Here is a 19,832-nt window from a genome sequence, read left to right as displayed (position 1 = left end):
CTTAGTCATGTTTTTGGGACAAAATCTAGTTGTATAATATGGTCCTATGTATATGAATAAAATAGAATACATACATATATGTATATAGGCATAGAAAATACATAAATGTATATTTAAGAAGAAAGATAGCAGTTATCTCTGAAGAATAGGATAGAAGGAATGGGGAGATGCAGGAGAAGGAGGGACTTTGAGCAAGGAAAGTTAGATTTCCTTTTTGACTTTTTACTATTTTTTTAAACTGGATTTATCACTGTAATAATAATTTAGTAAGAATGTTACAACACATTGAGAACACTCCTGTTGTTACAGCTTTTTATGCAGATTGAAGCTCTCTTTCCACAAAAATTTGGAACTTGGACAGACTATGCCAAAAGATACTGTAACGCACATGTCAGGTATGATGAACCTACTTTCTATAAGCTTCAATCGTCACATATTTACTGTGAACATTAAGCTTTATTAGTCATTCCTTGTTCCACTGGTTTTCAGATTGTGGTAGCTCTGGATTAATTTCTTCAAGTAAACCTTTTGTAATGACCTATATATTAAGTAAATAGATAATGACAGTTTTTCTTTATTTTTATTTTTTACCTTCCACTTATTTTATTTTTGAAATGATTCATTTTTATTAATTAGATGAACATGCACATTGTAGAAAAGTGACAGACAACCATTTCCTTTTTGTTGGCAGTTTCTTGTGTATTTTCTGGAGATACTCTATGCATGAAAAATCATATACAATTATATATGTATAATAGTATTTAATTTTATTTCTACATATATATGTATATACACTGTTCTGCATATCCTTCCAATCAGTAACTGAAAGAGCTTTGGCATTCTTTATTAATTAAAAATAATTTTTTTCCTTGTTTAAATCATTTTACGTTTTTCAATTACAGTTGACTTAGAACATTTTATTAATTTCAAGTATACACCCCAGTGATTACACATTATATAACTTACTAAATGAACATCCTGATAAATGTTGTACCCATCTGACACCATACATAGTTGTTAGATTATTGACTATACTTCCTATAGTGTACTTTACATCCCTGTGACTATTCTATAACAACCAGTTTGTACTTCTTAATCCCTTCACCTTTTTTCACATATCCCCGCCTCATATCTAGCAACCATCAAAATGTACTCTGTATCTATGATTCTGTTTATGTTCTGCTCATCCCTTTATTTTGTTTTCTTAGATTCTATCATTGGTAGATATGTATTTATGGTCATTTTATTTTCATATTTTTTATCTTCTATTTTTTGATTGTATTTTAATTTATTTTTTCCATATTTTTTATCTTCTTCTTAAAGAAGACCCTTTAACATTTCATATAACACTAGTTTGGGGGTGATGAACTTCTTTAGCATTTTCTTGTCTTGGAAGCTCTTTATCTGTCCTTTATTCTAAATGATAGCTTTGCTGGGTAGCATAATCTTGGTTGTAGGTTCTTGCTTTTCATCACTTTGGATATTTTTTGCCAGTCCCTGCTGGCCAAAGTTTCTGGTGAGAAATCAGCTGACAGTCTCATGGGAGCTCTGTTGTAGGTAACTAACTGCTGTTCTCTTACTGCTTTTAAGATTCTCTCTTTGTTTTTAACCTTTTGTATATTAATTATGATGTGTCATGGTGTGGACCTCTTTGGGTTCATCTTGTTTGGGACTTACTGCACTTCCTGGACTTTTATGTCTATTTCCTTCACTAGGTTAGGGAAGTTTTTTGTAATTATATTTTCAAGTACATTTTCAATTTCTTTCTCTCTTCTTCTGGCATTCCCATGATACAGATGTTGATGTCTCTGAAGCTGCCCCAGAGACTCTACACCATCTTCACTTTTTTAGATTTTTTAAAATTTTTGCTGAGTGGGTGGGTTTTGTTTTGTATTGTTTTGTTGCTTCCTTTTATTCCAAATCATTGATTAGACTCTTGGCTTCATCTACTTTACTATTGGTTCCTTGTGAATTGTTCCTCATTTCAGTTAGTGTATCCTTCATTTCTGACTGGTTCTTTTTTATGGTTTCCATGTCCTTGTTTATGCTGACGAAGTTCTCACTAAGTTCATTGATCATTCTTATAACTAGTGTTTTGAACTCTGCATCTTGTAGATTACTTGTCTCCATTTTGTTTAGTTCTTTTTCTTGAGTTTTGTTTTCTTCTTTGATTTGGGACATGTTTCTTTGTCTCCTCATTTTGGCTGTCTCCCTGTGTTGGTTTCTGTGGAATTAAAGCTGCTATGTTTCCCAGACTTCGTAAAGTGACATTATATAGTAGGTTTCCTGTAGGTTCCAGTGGCATGGCCTCCCCATTCACCCAAGCCGGGAACTCCAGGTACAACCTGCCACCCTAGTGTGGACTATGTACACCCTCCTGTTGTAGTTGAGTTTTTATTGCTGTTGGCATCTCAATGAAGGGATTTGCCCCCAGGCTGAACAGCTGCAAGGACTGGCTGCAACCACTAACCACTGTGGAGGATCAGATGTGCAGGGATTGCACCACAGAGCAGGACTTACTTCAGCAGGTCTCTGGTGCTTATTGATTCTTCCCCTGAGTGTGTCACTTGTTGAGGTAGTTGGGTTGGGTAGTGCTTTGATGTGCTCTGAAGCCATCCACCAGGTGCAGTATCTCTGGGACCTTGCCGGAACTGCAGACCAAGGTCAGCCACCACCTATGTTCTGCCTGGGGCCACCTAGCATGAGCTACAAAGTGATCTGCAGATGGTTGCTACATGTGCTGGGCTTGGAGGGGCCCAGGAGAGGCCAGGCTGTGAACCAAGGCCAGCTACTGCTAGACTGAGGCCACTTAGTGGGAAATACTAGACACGCTGAGGCCAGACAGTGATCATTTGAAAGATTTTATGAAAGTCTGAAGCATGAGCCAAGATGGGCCATTTATATGGGATAGTCACTGGAAACAGCGTGGGTGGGCCCACAAGTTGGGTGATACGAGGTCACAGGGAATCACCGGGTTGGGGCGAATGGTGTGAGCCAGGTTGATGGAGCCTGCCTGCTGGCTTTGTTGTAGGAGAGCTCAGAAAAGGAACAGTGACTCTGGCAGCACTTTTGCGTGACAGAAAGCTTCCCCCTCTCTGACCTCTCGCCCTGATACCAGACAATTCTGTTCATCCCAGTAGGTACGTGGTACCTTTCAAGCTTCTGTTGAGCTCAGAGACAGTGAGTCAGAGTATGTCCATGCACAGGCCCTTTAAAAGGAACTGCCTGGGACTTTAGAATCCGTCTGCCTCACTTGCCCACAATCCCCACTGGGTTTCACAGCTAGAAGGTATGGGGACCTCTCTGGCACTGTAGCCCTGGGCTGCTGGGTCCTGGTGTGGTACTAGGACCCCTTGCTCTTCAGAGTGGACCTCCGCAGCTGTGATATCACACCCAATTTTTATCTGCCATGTGTGGGCATGGCACCAACTTGTCTGCATCTCCAGCCCTCCTACCAGTCTCAATGTAGCTTTTTCTTCAAATACCCAGTTGTAGGACTTCCATTCATCTAGGTTTCAGGTGGTTTTGAATGATGGTTGTTCTGTAGTTTAGTGGTAATTTAGATGCGGTTGTGGGAGGATGCAAGTACCCCATTTACCTACACTGCCATCTTGACCAGTAGTTGGCATTCCTTTTAAATGCTGAATGTGATCCAGTTTGGATGCATTGTAATTTATTTACCTAGCCTATTGCGAATAGGCATTTGTTTGTGGTATCTATCTGTAGCATACAATGCATCAATAAATATCCTTGCACATGGTGAAGGGTAGTATAGTGGCAAAGAACATGCAAGACAAGATGTACACCACCTGTGTTTTATTTTCACATCCAGCACTTACCAGATGTTTCATATTAGGGAAGTAACTTTACCTCCCCATACTTAGTTTCTTCAGCTCTAAAAACAGAGAATAATTATTTCTGCCTCCAAGAGTTATTACGAGACTGACATGAGTTAGTATTTATGAAGGCCTTGAACAGTGACTGGAAAACAGTGAGCACTCAATAATTCTTAGCTATTTTAATATTTCATATTACACAAAGGGATAAATCTGTAATATAAATTTATAGAAGTAGAAATTGCATTTTTATATTTTATATATTTCTACAAATTATTCTCCACCGAAGTTATATAAAGTGATATTCCCACCAGCAATAAGATTGTCTCCTTCCCCACACTTTGCCAACATGTTCTAATACAAATTATTTTATTCTTGTTAATGTGCTCTGATAGTAGTTTTAATACACATTTGTCTTATATTATTAAATGCAGTCATTTTTTCATACATGTAACAGTCATTTGTGCTTTCTTTCGGTTAATTGTTCATATTTCCTGCCCTTCATTCTACTAAACTTACCAGCTTTTTAAAAATTTATTTATTTTTCATTAATTTACTTTTTTTATTGTTCAAGTACAGTTGTCTCCATTTTCCTGCCACCACTTTCCCCTGTCCCACCCACGCCCACCTCCTACCCTCAATCCTTCACTTTGGCTTTGTCCATGTGTTCTTTACATGTTCCTTGACTTGACCCTTCCCCTTCTTTTCCCCATTACCCTTCTACCTCCTCCCTTAAGGTTACTGTTGGTTTTTCTTTTTTTCCTTTCAATGTTGCTGGTTATATTTTTCTTGCTTGTTTGTTTTGTTGATTAAGTTCCACTTATAGGTGAGATCAATGGTATTTGTCTTTCACTGCCTGGCATATTTCAGTTAGCATAATGCTTTCCAATTCCATCGATTCTGTCGTGAAGGGTAGGAGTTCCTTCTGTCTTTCTTCCCTATAGTATTCCATTGTGTAAATGTACCATAGCTTTTTGATCTATTCATATTTTGATGGGCACTTAGGTTGCTTCCAGCACTTGGCTATTGTAAATTGTGCTGCTATGAACATTGAGGTGCATAGGTTTTTTGAATTGGTGTTTCGGGATTCTTAGGGTATAATCCCAGCAGTGGAATTGCTGAGTCAAAAAAGAAGTTCTATTTTTAGCTTTCTGAGGAAATTTAAAACTGTTTTCTACAGTGCCTGCACCAGTCTGCATTCCCACCAACAGCGTACTACGTCCCCTTTTCTCCACGACTTCACCAGCACTTATTGTTTGTTGATTTGTTTATGATGGACATTCTGACCAGTGAGAAGTGGTATCTCATTGTGGTTTTACCTGATGGCTAGTGATGCTGAGCATCCTTTCATATATCTGGGCTCTCTGTATGTCCTCCTTGGAGAAAGGTCTGTTTGGGTCCTTTGCCCATTTTTTATTTAAATTGTTTGTCTTCCTGAAGTGGAATCGTGTGAGTTCTTTCTATATTTTGGAGATCAAACCCTTGTCCGAGGTATCATTGGCAAATATATTTTCCCATACAGTTGGTTCTCTTTTCATTTTGCTAATGTTTTCTTTAGCTATGCAAAAGCTTTTTATTTTGATGAAATCCCATTTGTTTATTCTTTCTTTTATGTCCCTTGCTCTAGGGGACGTATTGGTGAAAATATTGCTGCAGGAAATATCTGAGAGTTTCCTGCCTATGTTCTCCAGAACTTTTATGTTGTCATGACTTTTATTTAAGTCCTTTATCCATCTTGAGTATTTTTGTGTATGGTGTAAGTTGGTGGTCGAGTTTCATCTTTTTGCATGTAGGTGTCCAGATCTCCCAACACCATTTGTTGAAGAGGCTATTTTTACTCTATTTTAGTTTTCTGCCCCCTTTGGCAAATATTAATTGACCAAAGAGACTTGGGTTTCTTTCTGAGCTCTCTATTCTGTTCCATTGATCTACATGTCTGTTTTTATGCCAGCGCCAGACAGTTTTGATTACAATGGCCTTGTAGTATAGTTTGATGTCAGGTATTATGATCCTTCCTATTTTGTTCTTTCTCAGAATTGCTGCAGCTATTTATGCAGGTCATTTATGGTTCCATATACATTTTTGAAATGTTTGTTCTGTATCTGTGAAATACATCATTAGTACTTTAATACAGATTGTGTTAAATCTATAAATTGCTTTGGGTAGTATGGACATTTTGATGATGTTAATTTTCCAGTCCATAAACATGGTATAGACATTCATTTATTTGTGTCTTCCTTAATTTCTTTCTTCAGTGTTGTGTAGTTTTCTGTGTACAGGACTTTTACCTCCTTGGTTAAGTTTATTCCTAGGTACTTTATTTTTTTTGTTCCTATAACAAATGGGAGTTTTGCCTATTTCTCCTTCTGATATTTCATTGTTGGTATACAAAAATGCCTTCAATTTCTGAATATTGACTTTGTCTTCCTCTCTTTTGCCAAATTCACCTATGAGGTTGAGTGGTTTTTTGGCAGAGTCTATAGGGTTTTCTAAGTATACTATCATGTCATCACCAGATAATGACAGTTTTCCTTCCTCCTTTCCAATTTGGATGCCTTTTATTTCTTTTTCTTGTTTGATCGCTGTGACTAGGACTTTCAATACTGTGTTGAATAGAAGTGCTGAAAGTGGATATCCTTTTCTTGTTCTTGATCTTAGTGGGAAAGTTTTTAGTTTTTGCCCATTCAATATGATGTTGACTATAGGTAGTTCATAATGACCTTTATTATGTTGAGCTGTCCCCCCCTTATTCCCACTTTGCTGAGTGTTTTATCATAAACAGGTGCTGTACCTTATCAAATGCTTTTTCTGCATCTATTGATGATCATGTGTTTTTTGTCTTTCTTTTTATTTATGTGATGTATTAAGTTTATTGATTTTTGATTATTGAACCATCCTTGCTTTCCTGGGATGAATCCCACTTGATCATGAGCGATGATCTTTTAAATGTATTGCTGGATGTGGTTTGCCAATACTTTGTTGAGGATTTTAGCGTCCATGTTCATCAGCAACATTGGCCTATAGTTTTCTCTCTTTGTTGTGTCTTTATCTGGTTTTGGGATTAGGATGATGCTGGCCGCATAAAAAGAGTTTGGGAGTCTTTCTTCATCTTATATTTTTTTGAGTAGTCCAAGAGGGACAGGGGTTAGCTCTTCCTTAAATGTTTTGTAAAATTCTCCTGTGAAACTATATGGTCCAGGGCTTTTTGTGTGTGGGAGGTTTTTGATTACTGCTTCAATATCACCGGATGTTATCACTCTGTTCAGGCTTTCTGCTTCTTCATTCAGTGTTAGAAGGTTATACTTTTCCAGAAATTTGTCCATTTCACCCAGATTTTCAAATTTCTTGGCATATAATTGTTTATAGTAATTTATTACAATCCTTTGTATTTCTGTGGTAGCAGTTGTAATTTCCTCTTTTATTTCTGATATTATTGATTTGGGTCCTCTCCCTTTTTTTCTAGATGAGTCTGCTTAAAGGCTTTGTCGATTTTGTTTATCTTTTCAAAGAACCAGCTCCTGGATTTATTGATCCTTTGAATTGTGTTTTAGTATTTATGTCATTTAATTCTGTTCTGATCTTGATTATATCCTTCCTTATACTCACTCTGGGCTTTGTTTGTTGGTGTTGCTCCAATTCTTGAAGATGTAGGGTTAGGTTGTTTGTTTGAAATGTTTCTCTCTTTTCAGGTAGGCCTATATTGCTATGAACTTCCCTCTCAGGACTGCCTCTGCTGTGTCCCATAGGTTTTGGACTGTTGTGTGTTCATTTTCATTTGTTTCCAGAAACTTTGATTTCTTCCTTGATGTCATTATTGACCCATTCATTGTTTAATAGCATGCTATTCAGTCTCCATGAGTTTGAATGTTTTTGAGTTTTTCCCTTGAGGTTGGTCTCTAGTTTCAAGCCCTTGTGGTCTGAGAAAATGCTTGTTATGGTTTCAATCTCCTTGAATTTATTGAGGCTTGTTTTCTGTGCTATCCTGTGGTCTCTGTTTGAAACTGTTCCATGTGCATTTGAAAAGAATGTGTACTTTGTTTCTTTGGGATGAACGGTTCTATATATATATATGTTAAGTTCATTTGATCTAGTGCATTGTTCAGTTCCACAATATGCTTGTTGATATTTTCTTTGGAAAATCTACCCATTGTTAACAGTGGGGTGTTAAAATCCCCTACTATCAGCGTGTTGCTGTCTATATCTTTCTTGACGTCCTCAAGAGTTTCCTTATATATTTGGGTGCTCCTGTGTTGGGTGCATATGTTTACAATGGTTATGTCCTCTTGATGGATTCTCCCCTTGAGTATTATGAAGTGTTCTTCTGTGTCTCCTTTTATGGCCTTTGTTTTGAAGTCTATTTTGTGTGATATAAGCATTGCTACCCCGGCTGTTCTTTCCTCTCCGTTTGCTTGGAACATTTTTTTCCTACCCTTACTTTCCGTCGGTGTAGGTCCTTTGTCCTGAGGTGGGTCTCTTGTAGGTCACATATGTGTGAGTCATGTTTTCTTATCCATTCAGCTATCCTATGTCTTTTGATTAAAGCTTTTAATCCACTTACATTTAAAGTTATTGATAGGTACTTATTCATTTTCTCTCTTTGTACCTGTGTTCCTCTCTCTCTCAGTGTTTTTCTTCCTTTTCTTAAAGCAGTCCCTTTAGCATTTATTACATTGTTGGTTTGGTTGAGGTGTATTGTTTTAGCCTTCTTTTGTCTGGGAAACTCCTTATTTTGCCTCCTATTTTAATTGAGAGCCTTGCTGCATAGAGTAGTGTTTGTTGCACACCTTTGCTTTTCATTATTTCTACTATTTCTTGCCATTCTCTTCTGGCTTGTAGTGTTTCTGTTGAGATGTCAGATACTATCCTCATGGGGCTCCCATGTATGCTACTACCTGTTACTCCCTTGCTGCCTTTAAGATTTTCTCTTTGTCTTTGATATTTGCCTTGTTCATTATGTCTTGGACTGGGCCTTTTGGGTTTCTCTTGAATGGGACTCCCTGTGCTTCGTGGATTTGTGTGACGTTTTGTCTCCTCAAATTAGGGAAGTTTTCCATCATTACTTTTTCATACAGGTTTTCTATCCCTTGCTACTCTTCTTCTCCTTCTGGTATCCCAATTATACTGACATTATTATGTTTCACGATGTCCTGCATTTCCCTTAACCTCTCTTCATTCTTTTTTGAGTCTTTCTTTTCTTGCTCTTTCTTGCTCTTTTTGGGTTTTTTTTTTTCTACCTTGTCCTCCAGCTCTCTGATTGGATCCTCTGCTTCATCTAGTCTGCTTTTTATTCCTTTCACTTTTTTCTTCAATTCGGAAATTGTATTCTTCATTTCCTCTCACCTCTTAGTGATAGTTTCTGTGTCCTTTTTCATGGTGATATATTTTGCAGTAAGTTCCTTGTAGTTTCTGTGCAGTTTTGGTAATTATCCCTGAGCTCACTGAGCTCATTGAGCTTCCTTACAACCATTATTTTTAACTCAATACCTATAGCTTACTTTCCTCTATTTCATTTAGTTCTCTTTCTGGGGATTATTTCTCTCCTTTTGAGTATGGGTTGTTTTTTTGTCTTCCCTTTTTTTAGGAGATTCTTCTTTCTTTTTCTTGCTTCTTAAATTGATCTGTTTTGACTTTCTGACATTGTGGTGTGAACTTCTATGGTAGAAGTCCTGTGAGATTCAGTGGTGCAGTTTCCCTGATCTCCTGAATTTGATGCTCTTTGGATGCCTTTTCTGCTGTTTATGTTGGCTCTCTGGAAGTAATTGGGTTTTGACTGTTGTTCAGACGTCTTTGTTGGGTTCTTCCCTGCAGCAGGTTGAGCTAGGATCACTCTGCCCACCACATCTTGTGTGTTTTTGTGCAGGAGCTGCCAAAACAAAACCACAAAGCCCTGGAAGCAAACCCACATCTACAAAAATAACTGCCCTCTGCAATGCCACTATGAACAGCAAATGAATTAGTATTATAAAGGCTGTAAAGAGATTAAGACTATTATAAGAAAGTAGAGAAATAAACTATTAGTATAAAAACTAATGACTTAATATGCACAAACTTGATGGACCTGAAATGAATGTTAAAAAGCTATGTAACAAAGAAAATATCGCAAATCATGGAGACTACAGAGGATTTCATCTGGGTAGCCTCTAGTATTACCACTGTTTTTTCTTTCTGGATCCGCCTCTGGTGATGTCAGATGTTGACCCCATCTGACCTTAGGCAGTATGTTGGAGTCTTCCAGGGATCTACTGTCTGTAGCTGTCTCCTTCAATTGTTAATCTAGTCGCTCTGTACTCACCTTTCTGTTTTAGGCACCACAGGCAGGGCAAGGCTTCTCCTGGGGTTGGGGCAGTTGTTTCCCCTCAGTCTGATGCCACTCAGGGGAGTGGTCTGCCTGAGCAAGATGGCTGGTGCTGTATGGGGGATGACCCAGCACTGGGATCCCGCCTGCTGCTCCCTCAGTTCTCTCCCCATAGCCTCTGTCCCTAGTCTCTCCTTTGGAGACTCTAGCCCATGCTAGTCCACTCTTGGGGGAGCCCAGGGTAAGTGGCTGCAAATTAAAATTTATGCATTGGCCCTTTAAATGGCTCTTTGAGTCTCCAGCTGCCCATCTCTGGCAGAGAGCAATTCTGCTGCTTTTCGTAGCTGGCTCCTATCTGTGTACTTTTTGGGCTCTGGTGCTGTAGTCTGGGGGTCGCCGCTTATGGTTTAGACCCCACTCTTCTCAGGGTGATCCAACTAGCCACTTAAATGTCCCTCTGGCACTGCGACCTGTGGGTGCCCAGCCCACCTTCTCAAGTCTACACTGCACTCCTTACCAGTCAGGTTGTGCTAAAGCTGATTCTTGTGTCTGTCTGAGGTTTTAAGGTTTCTCTCTCTCTCTCTGCTGTTCAATTATTTGTTCCAGGTGATTTCTCCACAACTTAGTGTAATTCCAGCTTGGTCCTGGGAGGAGATCCATGTGACTTCCATTCACTCCTTGCCCCCTCCTAGTCAGCCTTTTTTTTTTTTCTTATTGGTACAATGGAAATCTTTATATAATATAGAAATCAGCTCTTTGTGATGTCAGTTCCTTACACAAGACAAAATAACCAAAACAAAACAAAACAAAACAAAACACAAGGACCTTTTCTTCTTAAGACTATAAATGTAGCCCTGGCTGGTGTGGCTCAGTGGTTTGAGTGCTGACCTGTGAACCAAAAGGTTGCCACTTTAATTCTGGTTCAGGGCACATGCTTGCGTTGCAGGCCAGGTCCCCAGTTTGGGGTGTGCAAGAGATAAGCAATCTATGTATCTCTCACACATTGATGTTTCTCTCCCTTTCTCTCTTCCTTCCCATCTCTGAAAATAAATAACTAAATAAGTAGCTTTTTTAAAAAGACTATAAATGTATAAATCTAAACAAGGACATTTTCTAGTTAAGTCTGTCAATTTAAAAATCTAAACAAGGACCATTTCTAGTTGAGAATATAAATGTAGAAATCTTCAATATTAGTATAATACATAAACTGATTAAGAGGCCTAATATATTAACCATAGGCAAATGGAATTCCTATGAGGAATGCAAGCATAGTTTAAAATTAGATAATGTATTAATATGATTAGCCATGTTAACAACACAAGGAAAGTCTTTATCATCTCCATATATACTGAGAAAGATTTGATAGAATTCAGCATCCATCCCTGGTTATGTATAGTCTTTACCACCATTACATGAAACACCAAAATGAAGACCAGGAGGTTCCCTGTCACCACAGTTGACCTTTATTCTGGAGACACTAATCAGTTCATGTACTCAAAAGTAAAATGAGGTAAATATTAGAAAGAAAAAGGCAAAATTTTCAGTATTTACCACTGGTATTATTCATTTGGAAGACCTGAAGGGATTGACAAGAAAAAAAATGTTCAAAACAAACAAACAAAAAAATCATTAAGGTGTCCTGGCCCAAGGTTGCTATTAAATAGTCACTCTTTCTCTACAAAAATAGTAATTAGTTTTAAAATATAATGCCAAGTAGGCAATATTCTGGATATTGTTGGCAAACCCTTAGTTGCAATTCCTGAAGACTATAAATGCCAAAAGTTTGCCTACATAAAACAAACATATTAACTGGATTAAAAGTTGTCATATGACAGCAAAAGGGTATGCCTTTTCCATTCTTGCTTATTAACACAAATGCTCTTTCAAAGAAAAGTTTATCTTTATGAAGTGCTTTATGATTGGGAGATTGTGTCCTATTTACTGTTTACTAGAGAAAACCATTTCAAGATTGCCATGCTTCTCACATGGCATTTTCTTCCAGATTCCATTTCAAAAGTCTTATGTTATTTTTTTACTTCTTTACTTTGAAAGCACTATGATTTCATAGGCTCTGATTCAGATTGAGGCACTTCCTGGCATTCTAAATTAGTCTGTGGAATGTTAAATTTTTTCCATAATGTTCTCATTCTATGAAGGTGTCATTTTCACATTATAATTTTGCAGAAAGCAGATTATGGTTATTTATTCAGTTCTAGACTTATATTTTATATTTGAAATGTCATGGCCATATTCAAAATAAAGCTTGAGCGAAAATATAACTTGGCCTTTATAAAGTTTATTAAGTAAGTGATATCAAGCAGAAGTGTACTAATGTGATGTGGTTTGGAGATCAGAAGTCAGAGTATTAGTGACCACCTTTGATTTGAGAGACACAGAGAAAGTATTACTCAATCAAAGCATCCCATATCCAAAAATCCCTTACATCATTCACTCTACTAGGTTATATTTAGAGGAAGATATGCATACCAATATGATTTGGAGAGGGCAGCACATTCATTTGTCAACCATTAGCACTTCAGAAATAGGAAAGACTTTACAGATCACCCAGTCCCCCTCTGTCATTTTGTAGGTATCTGGCAAGCTTAAATGAACGACTTAAGGAACTGTGACTTTTATAAATGTCCTTTTACATAGAAAAAGAGATCACATAGATAATCCAGCCAAGCTTCCTGTTTCAACAGCCACCTTCAAAAACTGTGAAAAGACATATGTGCCCTCCCTGATATCGTGCTTAAAGGTTAAGAATACCCCAGAATATCTTTATAGTAATTTATCAAATTTTCTAAACTTTCTCCATCACTGTTATTTTGTACTGGTTCCGTCTCATAGGAGAAATAGTTTTTTAAATTTTCATGAAAGGGAAAAGTCGGGGTAGTAATACCTATTAAATATATGTATAGCGTTCCCCCCAAAATGTTCATTGATAGGTCATTGTCAGCTTCAGTAAATGTCTCTTATCCAAGTGCATGGTACTTTGTCCTCAGCACTATCGCATTTAATTCTCATCCATAGCTAACTAGAGATCAGGTCTATTCCATTTGCAAATGGCTCAAATCTGAGAGAAATAGTTAATGTATTACATGGCAGAGATAAGTTTGAAAAAGAATTAGAGAAAAATTAATGGGATAAATACAGCACTTATGCTTAGGAAGTCTGCTATGTGTGGAAGAGATTTGAGAAGACACCACCTATTATCAGTAGTTTAGTTCAAAAAGATTTCCTTACACTCAATGGAAGTCCAATGTCTGTAATAACTGATAAAAATAATTTAAAGTAATATTAGGACACATTAATCAAGGAAACATCCAGAGTGGGTTTGGTCCTACTCCACTCATTAATTAGCGCACATCTGGAGTATGGTTTAATTTTGAATTAATCCGTTAATTCAAAAAACATTTATAGGGTACCTGTTATATGCTATGCCATGTGCTAGGCATCAAGTATGTGTTAGGAAATAAGACTCACATGGTCCCAGCCTTCAATGAGTTTTTAATTCAGCTAACTAGATCATTGTATTTGTGATGAGTGTCATAAAAGGGAAGTAAAGGATGCTATGGCAGAGTTTAGCAGAGTTAACTAATTAAGCAACAGAAGACAAAAGAAAGCAACCTGTGAATGATAGTTATTTCTTTGCATTCCAGGAAGAGAAATCTATATGCTAAGACTTAAAGTAAGGGACTGCTGTGCCTTTGAGAAACTAAAAGAAGCCTAGTTCAGCTAAATATTCTTGAGCTAATGGAGTCTTGGTCAGAGTCTTGTTCTTTATCATAATAGCAATAAGAAGCATTGAACAGTGTTTTGTTTTGTGTTTCAGTTATCAGTATTGTGGGGATATATTTTACAATAAAATATGCCTAAGAAAATACACTATTTTAGCAACTGTTAGGTGGAGAGTTCAGTGAAAAGAAGTACAATTATGTTGTGCAACCATCACCACCATCCTTCTCTCCAGAACTCTTTCATCATCCCAAACCGAAACTCTGTGCCCAATAAATAATAACTCCCTAAATACCTCCCACCCAGCCCATGATTGTGGGATTTTAAAGCAAGAAAGCGATGTGCATCATTTTTTACTAGTTTTGTTTGTTTGTTTTGGACAGTATTTTCACATGGTTCAAAATTCTAAACCAATAGTTCTGAGTATATACTTTGAAAAATCTCCCTTTTACCTCAGGTTACCTTCTTTTAGGCAAATACAGGGTCCGGCAGAAGTAAAGATTGCTTGAGTGTGGTTGGTAGGGGACGTTAATGTCTCACATGAGATGGACAGCAATTTGAACATTTCACCTAAAATGTCATATGGTGTGCTTGAATGTGATATTGTTATATTACAGAATTACATGCCTTGATTTTGTAATAAAAGATTTTGTAATAAAGAAGGGGCATTATTTGTGCTGGAGCCTGTATCTGTGTAGTTTTTTATTTTCTGTATGTAGTCTTTAATCTTTCCACAGAAATTGGGTGTATTTTCAAGCAAACATATTTTTTACATAAATGGCAGTATATTATAAACATAAATGAGTGCTTTCCTATTTGTTTTTATTTCCTACATACATAAATAATTCCATCCTTTTTGTGGCCACATAGTATTATTGAGAATATATCATAGTTTCTGAGGTGGTGGGAAGTTGAGGGAGTTTGCATATGGTGGTTTCTATTTTATCTGTGAAACAGAAAAGACAGTCATGTGTTCAAAGAAATGGAAAAGTGGAGGGTTAAAAATTTGATGAACATTTAAAAAATTGAAAAATTGATGAATGTTGACATGGTTTGAAATTTTGCCTGATGGGAGCATGAGATAACAAGACTAGTGTGTTAGAATTGGTAGCAGCACTGAATAACCATTTGAAATCAGTAATTCTATATTTGTAGAGGGACCAGTCTTTCCTAAGGTACAGTTTCCCAAGCAGCACCCAGCAGCCAAGGTACAGGCTTGGGAAAGGCTTATAGTTGGAAACATCAAAGATTTTCTTTCATGAGCTTGTGATGCATGGATATTGGACAAGGGAAATTATATTATAAAGATAACAACAAAGCTAATTATGGACTCAGAGATGAAAACATGGTGAGAATGGATGTGAAGACAAGAAGAACATTATGGATATGGTGAAAATGGAGCAGTCAGTTAACATAAAGGTCCTGATGAGATAGTGAAGATATAGTGCGTATAAATTAACAAGTGAGCTAGAATGATGGGGGCTAGTTTGAATTTATCAGGTAGAGCTGTTTTTCAGGACTGTATATAGGCATGGGAATGGAATGAATGGTTGGAGTAGATTTTACAAGGTCACTGGAGACAAAGAATACAGGGAATTGAGGGGGAACTGAAAGTCCTATTTTAAGAAGCATGTTAACAAATGAAAACATATCTTGGAAAGGGTGGCCAGAATAAGGGGATTTCAACATTCAGTTATACAAATGACTAATATTATTGATTGCCTGCTATATTTAAGACATTATTTCAGAGCTGCTGGCAGCAGAGAGATGAGTAAGACATAGTGCCTTATCTTATGAAGCCTCTAGGAATTTGAAAAAGAGAAGACCTAGAGAGAACAAGTATTTAAATATTTAAAGATCTTTCATTTTGAAGGAAAATTAGACTTTTGTCTTTGTGGCCTAAAAGGGAAAAACTATTATCAAGTAGTGCAACTTAACAGTGGAGTAGATTTTATCTTAATATGAGTAAGAACTTATAAACTATACATAATTATATATGTATTTTTGACAATAAAACTATAAAATCATGTAACACTATAACAATAAAAGTGGAAAGGAAAAATACTATAATCTACCTATACTAACAAGTAAATTGTTTTCATTTTTTCTTTATTTCTACCTTGTCTAAAGATCTAATAATTTTTAGTTTTAATAGATTCTGATTGTAATGTTATCATCTGCTAATTTCACTTAGCAACACCTTGTCCCATGGTTTAAAATTGTCTTTATAAGTTTTTTTATTTCCTTTGTTTTTACTAAGTTACAGAAAGTTTATTGCTTTTGGGAAGATGATTTATACTTAATAAATCAAAGGAAAAAATTTTAATTAGTAAAAAATCAACTGAAATCACACTGTCCAGAGATAATCATTACTAATGTGTTTGGGTAACTTTCTCTCTAGATAGCTTCTCTGCTTAGGAACATAAGGATAGATAGATAAATAGATAGATAGGCAGGCAGGTGATCGGCAATTTTATCTAAATACAGCCATATTATACATACTCTTCTGTAATACACTCTTTTGTGAAACACTATTTTTAGGATATCTTCTATATCAATAACTAAAATCATAATTTTCATTGGCTACATGATATTATCTCTTGTGTACAGTATCATGACACATACTTTATTTTTTGTATTTTATTTAAGTATATTTTATTGATTATGCTGTTAGAATTGTGCCAGTTTTTTTTCCCTGTGCCCCCATCCACCCAGTACCCCACTTCCCTCAAGCAAACCCCCCCCCCCCCCCCCGCTTTACTTCATGTCGGTCAGTCATGCGCATAAGTTCTTTGGCTTCTCCCCTTCCTATACTATCGTTAACATCCCCCTGTCTGTTTTTTTCCTACCAATTATGCTTCTTGATCTCTGCACCATTTCCTCCTTTCTCCCCCTTCCCCATCCCAGCTGATAACCCTCCAAATGATCCCCATACCTATGATTCTGTTCCTATTCTGGTTGTTAGCTTAGTTTGTTTTTGTTTTTCATATTCAATAGTTGATTGTTGTGAGTTTGTTGTCATTTTAATGTTCATAGTTTTGATCTTCTTTTTCTTAAATAAGTCCCTTTAACATTTCATGTAATAAGGACTTGGTGATGATGAATTCTTTTAGCTTTACCTTGTCTGAGAAGCACTATATCTGCCCTTCCATTCAAAACGATAGCTTTGATGGATAGAGTAATCTTGATTGTAGGTCCTTGCTTTCCATCACTTTGAATGCTTCTTTGCCAGCCCCTTCTTTCCTGCAAAGTTTCTTTCAAAAATCAACTGACAGTCTTACAGGAACTCCTTTGTAGGTAACTGTCTCCTTTTCTCTTGCTGCTTTTAAGATTAAAATGATAGTTAGTTCATTATTAATATTAGCAATGACAGTACAGACTAACAAGAATTTTTCCTTTGTTAATTAATTCTCTAACCGCTAAATTTCAATAGAATGAGCCCTTTGAAGATGGTTGGGAATTTTCTGGGAAAGTGTTTTTGTTACAATGATGGAGGATGTTTTTAGGCCAGCTAAAAGTTTACTAGATTCACTAAACCTAAATATTTAGATTTCAATCCTTGTCTTAACACCTGCCACCGCCCTTGGTGCTTCCAACTCCTCATCTTCTTGGAGGTGTAGAAGATAAGTTACCTTTTGCAAGCATTTTAAGTTGTAGCTTCCTTACTTTTACCAAGTCAGCGACCACTTGTCTATCTCCATTGACTTCTAAATGTTTTATCCTCTGCTGTTTCATCTCCTACTCTTTCATAATGTGTTTGTGGTGTTTTGTTGTTTTTTTAAAAAATTTCCTTTGCTACCATATGATCTCACCTATAAGCAGAACCTAACCAACAATGCAAAGAAGCAAGGCAAATATGACCAGCAACACTGAAAGGAAAAGAAATCAACAGAGACAAGAGGGAAGGGGGGCAGGGAAAGGGAAGGGAAGGGGAAAGTCAAGGAACATATAGCAAGGACTCATGGACAAAACCAAAGGGGAAGAGCTGAGGGAGGGAAGGTGGGAGGGGGCAAGGGAAAGAGGGGGGGGAAGGCAGAGACAAATGTATTTAAAAAGTAAATAAATTAATTTAAAAAAAAAAAAATTTCCTTTGCTATCAATGTGAGATAATATCTCCTTCTAGAGGGTATGAGAATGAATTAAGTGGTTTGGTTGTTGACTGGCTGGTGTACTGACAGTGCTAGTTAGGGCTAGATCTGCTAAACATGGTGCCTGCCATGTGTGAGCCCACTCAAAATGCCAATGGTAGTCAGAGCTACCATTCATTCCAGACTTGCATGAACTCAGTGTTAACACTGTGTTTAGACACTAGTAGTTTTCTTTTAGCTGAGAGCGATGTATAATCTTATTCATTACAATTTCTCAAGCTGATCTTTTTGAAACTACTTTGCATTAAAAAATAACAGTTAAAGCAGTGTCATGGCTTTTTATTAAAAGGAAGAACACATTGAATAAATTGTTTTCTTTCTCTAGCATTAAGCTTTGCTACAGGCTTATTCTTCATATTAACAGATATTTTGGTAAAAGGCCTCAGTGGGATTGTAGGGGAGCATCAAATCTTAATGAACTTCATCAGTTATTAAGTGACATAATGATTAGAAGACTAAAGACTGAAGTTTTAACCCAGCTGCCCCCTAAAATCAGACAGCGTATTCCTTTTGATCTTCCGTCAGCAGCAGCCAAGGTGAGAACACTTGTTTGATTGGAAGCCTTATTTTAAATAATTTTAAATTATACTAAGAAAGATTGTATGTACTTCATATTTTACAGAAGGAAAAGTCTGCTTTCTTAATATTGGTTTAATTAATAGAACATGTGAATTAGCCTTGTATTATTTCGAGAAGTGAGCAGGAAGAATTTAACTTTAGTCATTAAAAATGTGAAAAGGTTTGGTATCCTAGTGATTAAAATATGTTTTTGCTGAATATAGAAAGTATTTCAATTACAACAAAGGTTTAGTATTAAGAATTCTAAGTATCTGTGGGGTGTGAAGCAAGGGAAGTTGTGTTTCCTCCATTAGGATTTTTTTTTTTAAGTATGAATAGCTGTCCTCTAGAATAACTTATATATGGTCCTATTCTTGAAATCTTAAAACTCTGTGATCATGTAAAATGTGAAGTTAAACATATCAGAAAGCGAAATTACATTTTGGGTAGTGCAATGCTTATATATTCTCTGAAATGTCTTCAGGTCCGTACATAACTTTGTTAGCAAAGACTGTTTATTGCATTGTTTTATTTTGAAATCTTAGAGTAAGCATTCTGTAAACATTGAGCAATATGTTATTGGAAAAATAAAATCCAGTTTTCTTTATCCACTATTTTAGCATTAGAAAGAAAAATAAAAGAGAATATATGTTTATATTATGTGTTTATTTAACTAATATGCTCCCAGTCTTTATGCTTATCTAAATAAAATCATAACTTACAAAAATACTTTGCTACCATATATATTTTCAACTACCCTGCTTTCTTATGGATTTACATTTTTATGCTTACTTTGCAAAATGTTTCCCCTTAAGAGGAAGCTGCAATTGTTTGATTTATGATGTTAGCAAAGGACTTGGTTTTCACCCACAGCTTGTCATTAACTTTCTGCCATTGGTGCGAACATGTGACTGACCTGCCCCCATGTTGAGGTTTTTAAATGAACACATTGGCATCTTTGGGAGTTTTCTTTTTATATCTTTATATATAAAAATTAAGGTAGGATATGATTAATTACTGCATTAATTGTTCTGTTCTTTATGTTGCATTTCTACACATTGCTATTTTCTCCCATATAGGAATTGAGTACCAGCTTTGAAGAGTGGGAAAAATTAATAAGATCTTCAAATTCAGTTGCCACTGAGACTGTTATGGGGTTGATTACTCGCATGTTTAAACAAACTGCTATTGCCAAGGTACTCATTGCTGGGCCAACATGTGTTTGCCTTGATACAAATTATTTAACGTATTTTAATG

The 19,832-nt window shown here is 36.4% G+C and overlaps 1 protein-coding gene across 1 annotated transcript in view; it reads left to right on the top strand.

Moving 5' to 3' along the window:
• The window catches only part of ZRANB3 (zinc finger RANBP2-type containing 3), a 143,602-nt gene that overhangs the window by 52,391 nt on the left and 71,379 nt on the right, over positions 1–19,832 (top strand). The window contains exons 4-6 of the mRNA XM_054562338.1: positions 310–395; positions 18,382–18,553; positions 19,655–19,771. Of these exons, the coding sequence (XP_054418313.1) occupies positions 310–395; positions 18,382–18,553; positions 19,655–19,771 (375 nt within the window). The remainder of the gene's footprint in view (positions 1–309; positions 396–18,381; positions 18,554–19,654; positions 19,772–19,832) is intronic.

This window comes from Pteronotus mesoamericanus, unplaced genomic scaffold (genome assembly GCF_021234165.1).
Source record: "Pteronotus mesoamericanus isolate MK-2021 breed Mesoamerican mustached bat unplaced genomic scaffold, CSHL_Meso_final scaffold_651, whole genome shotgun sequence".
NCBI lineage: Eukaryota > Metazoa > Chordata > Mammalia > Chiroptera > Mormoopidae > Pteronotus > Pteronotus mesoamericanus.
This window is presented reverse-complemented; position numbering and strand designations above follow the sequence as displayed.